Source organism: Selaginella moellendorffii, unplaced genomic scaffold (assembly GCF_000143415.4).
Source record: "Selaginella moellendorffii unplaced genomic scaffold, v1.0 SELMOscaffold_187, whole genome shotgun sequence".
NCBI lineage: Eukaryota > Viridiplantae > Streptophyta > Lycopodiopsida > Selaginellales > Selaginellaceae > Selaginella > Selaginella moellendorffii.
Window position 1 is genome coordinate 68,665 of NW_003314447.1, and position 3,531 is coordinate 72,195.

Below are 3,531 nucleotides of genomic sequence, written 5' to 3' on the forward strand. Positions count from 1 at the left end.
TAAAGGTATTAGTTCTATTCTCATTGAGCTTAACAAATGGCACTATACACATGTCCCAGAAGTGCAAGAAAATTTGTTATCTATGAAAAGCCTTACTGATACTAGTGTTCAATTTTCTGGAGATCAACACAGTATTACTTTTTATTTTGATGTGGTCAAGGTGATGCACAGTACCTATTTACAAGTTTGATGCTATTTTAGTGCCTCTCCTTGTCAAAGAATCTAAGATGCACTGATTCTAGCATAAAAAGTATGAAAGTAGAAATGTCGCATACACTTTGGGATTGCTTGCTGATCCTGTATCCCACCTCCTATTGGTTATGGACAAGATCAGGCTTTTTTCACATTAAAGCCTTCCGTTCTTAATAATGTTATGAAAGATCAGTAGTCCAGTGGTGCCTTGGTTTGAGCTATGCAAAAGAATATTTGTGATAGTTACTCATTTTATGCCCTAGAAAGTTCGTGGCATTTGGTGCGGTGACAACTGGGATGCTTCCAGATAGAACAGAAAGTGGTAGTTCTGCACCATCAAGCTCCTGCTGCTCTCACTAGCAATAATCAAGAGGCACGAGAGATTTAGTTCTCCTGTGACAGATCAATGCGGGGGTGATCCTAGGGAACTGTAATCACCCCTTTGGCGCTTGTCAAAAGCCTCGACCACGCTCTTGCTGAGAAAGTGTTAAAGCTGACAGTGAGGGTGGCGCCCTCCTTCGCATAAACCTTTCATGTAGACACCATGGAAGTCTGGCTAGTAAATATCCTTGATGCGTCTCAAGAATCGGGGTGATTTTTGGGTGCTAAAATCGGGAGGAGTATCAAGCTCGGGAGAAAAAGCGGGCTTGTTTGATTCCCCCAAACCCACCAGGCACATGGAGAACTTCGTCCACTTGAGCTGCCTGAGGATGGAATTGCCTGTTCGTGACAGGAATGGATGGTGAATGTGTGGCGTCGATGCTCCAAGCACAGCCCTGAACCTGGAAAGATCACACCGAAAGCTTACAAAGTCTACTTCTCTGGAAGTTCATACCTCTCAACCTTGGTCCCTGAAAACGTATCCCGCCGCCAGGGCGCCAAACACAAGGTCAGCGTCGAGAAAGCTACACTGCGAGGAGGAGGAGGAGCGACAGGAGGAGCGCCTGCGATCGATCATGTCTTGTCAATGGAATCAGACGAGACAAGAGAACCAGCTGCCAGGGCTGGAGCCGCCGCTGCGCCGATAGGCCAGGAAATGGATTATCACAGCAGTCTCCAGCTTGCCCACGTCAATCTGCGCAAGGCTGAGGTGCTCCCGATGCCAGAGCATCCGCATTGATGATCGACGATGATTCAGTATTTGGTATTTACAAATATCGGGAAGAGAATCGAACCCGAAACGTTTGTTCTGGGAGACCGATGTCCTAAATGACTGGTCTAAGCTGTTTTTGTGAGCCGGCGAACCAGAATAATGGCTCCTTATTTAGCAAAATTTTTGCATAAAAGTCCTTGTTGAGTGGACCCTTCGGCATCGAACCCGGGTCTTCTACAACGGTTTACCTCTACACTTACCTGATAGCCATCATCTCGGCAACCGGGTTCCCGGAATAAAAAAATCATACCATGTACTTGAACCATATGACAGGGGTCTTTGCGAAATCCATGGCGTTTTTGTTAGATCGCCCACCAGACGAGATTATCCCCCGCATTCGTGCTGCTCGGCGTTTCGTCCTTGGCAAAGCCCCCTCTTGGGTTGTGAATCGAAATGGATCGTCAAGAGTTATGGCCTGGGTTGCAATAGAAACTCGCAGAGCAATCTCCACAGCCGCAGGAGCTTTGCGATCTTCTGCTGGTGTGAATCTCATCAGTCCCAAAACTCCACGTTTCGGCAATCCAACGAAACCTGTAGCGTGTGGCCATTCAAACGAACATACCTCGGTATCATCCTCGCCTGCCTCGATGCCTGGAGAGTAACAGTCCCGGGAAGAACCATCATTTGCCCGAAACGAAATGACGATGGATCCCCTTGCATTCCCGCTGCCAGCCAAGTACCAGCTTGTGTAGAACTGAGCCCGAGCCGGAGACCAATCCACCGGGGCTGAGCTCGCTGTGTGTGCCAGAAAAAGAGAGCCTGAAGAGGACGCGAGCACCCGACTTGGAGCAGGGCTGAGACTGAAAACACGACTGTCCGCGAAGTTGATGCCTGTTTCTTCGCTGAGATCTCCAGCCAAGTGCTTCGCCAAGCTCTCCTCCAGCTCCAGATAGACACTACTTGTAGTTGCAAGCGGGCACTTGCCTACCAGCTTTGAGCCAAACATGCTGGAGAGTGTCCAGTCTTGCAGCTTTCGGAAAACAACCTGCTCCAATGTCGTGCCTTCTTCGTCCCGATCGAAGTCACCGGAAGTGATAAGCAGCCTCTGGGAATGGTACATACCACTGTAAATCGTCTGCCTGTCCAGGAGCGTCGTGAGCCCAGCCTTGTCTCTACATGGGAGAAGCGTGAGCCATGGCGTGAGCCGTGGCATTCTACAGAGTGCTTCTCTCGGGAGTGCTCGCTCTTGCTCCATTTCTTTCCTTTCACCACCCTCTTCATGCCAGGAGCGTCGAAAGCTCCTCCTCCTCCTGTCCGGTTTGCCTCGGGCCTCGACGAGAACCACGGCCCCAAGAACGTAGTTGGCAATTCGAGGAAGTTGATCGATGCGCAAAAGAGGCCCGAGAGAGCGTGCGTGAGGTTTCCCCACGTCGAATCCACCTCTGCCTCTGGAAATGCCATGAGCTCCACTCCCACTGGCTTGGCGGCGAGCTGCGCGATCGGATCGCCCACGCCCCAGCGCTCGTTGTTCCATCGCCCTTGCCATGTCTTTGATTCGAAACTTCCGGACCTGTTCCAAGCGATTCTTTCATCATCGTTTCGGGATTTGAGGATGGAAGATCGACAAAAGAAAGGGCAAAAGGAGGATAGGGTTGGATTTTACCTCTCAAAAGCCTCGACCACTGAGAAACGTACTTGGAGTAAGAGTTCGCAGCCTTGGAGGCATGGAGGGCAATGAGATCACTCTTCTGAAGGCCATGGGTGTTTGCACTGTGCTGGGAGATTCTCTCCAAGGGCAAGTAAATGTGTGCTTGAATTCTTTCTAGTAGTTGAGTTTATATGTATGGAAAGTGTGGGCTCATTGAGATGCATTTGATTGAGCAGGATGAAACATGATGATCAGTGTGTACGTGTTGCATGAGTGTGGTAAGCAAGCAATCCACCTCTATGCATACTTATGTACAAAATGAGTTGATGTTTTGCCAATGCTTGCTCAATGTTGCATGACCATTTGTTTGGTTGCAATTTTGTCTACCCAGATTGTTCTTATTAGCATGTATATTGAGTGCAATAGTCTTGAAGTGCAATTATCTTTTAGTGGAGTTTTGAGCCTTGGACGATTGTCATTTAGCGCATATACTTGCAAGACAATTACCAAGTAGGAAGGCCTGAGATAAAAAAAGATCACCTTCTCATGGTTTTAGATGCTTGTTTTTCTCTTGAAGTTCTTTGAACTGATAATCACA

At 48.5% G+C, this 3,531-nt stretch overlaps 1 protein-coding gene across 1 annotated transcript; it reads right to left on the reverse strand.

The window, feature by feature from the left end:
- Positions 1 to 1,472: 1,472 nt before the first annotated feature.
- LOC9637986 lies at positions 1,473 to 3,022 on the reverse strand. Its single transcript, XM_024667703.1, has 2 exons — positions 2,949 to 3,022; positions 1,473 to 2,855 (listed from the first exon to the last, which is right to left on the reverse strand). The coding sequence occupies exon 2, from the start codon at positions 2,829 to 2,831 to the stop codon at positions 1,590 to 1,592; it is 1,242 nt and encodes a 413-aa protein (XP_024523471.1). The 5' UTR covers positions 2,832 to 2,855; positions 2,949 to 3,022; the 3' UTR covers positions 1,473 to 1,589.
- Positions 3,023 to 3,531: the final 509 nt, after the last annotated feature.

Excerpts from the sequence above, each read along its gene's own strand:
- LOC9637986 (XM_024667703.1), bottom strand. The coding sequence starts at position 2,831 with ATGGCAAGGGCGATGGAACAACGAGCGCTGGGGCGTGGGCGATCCGAT.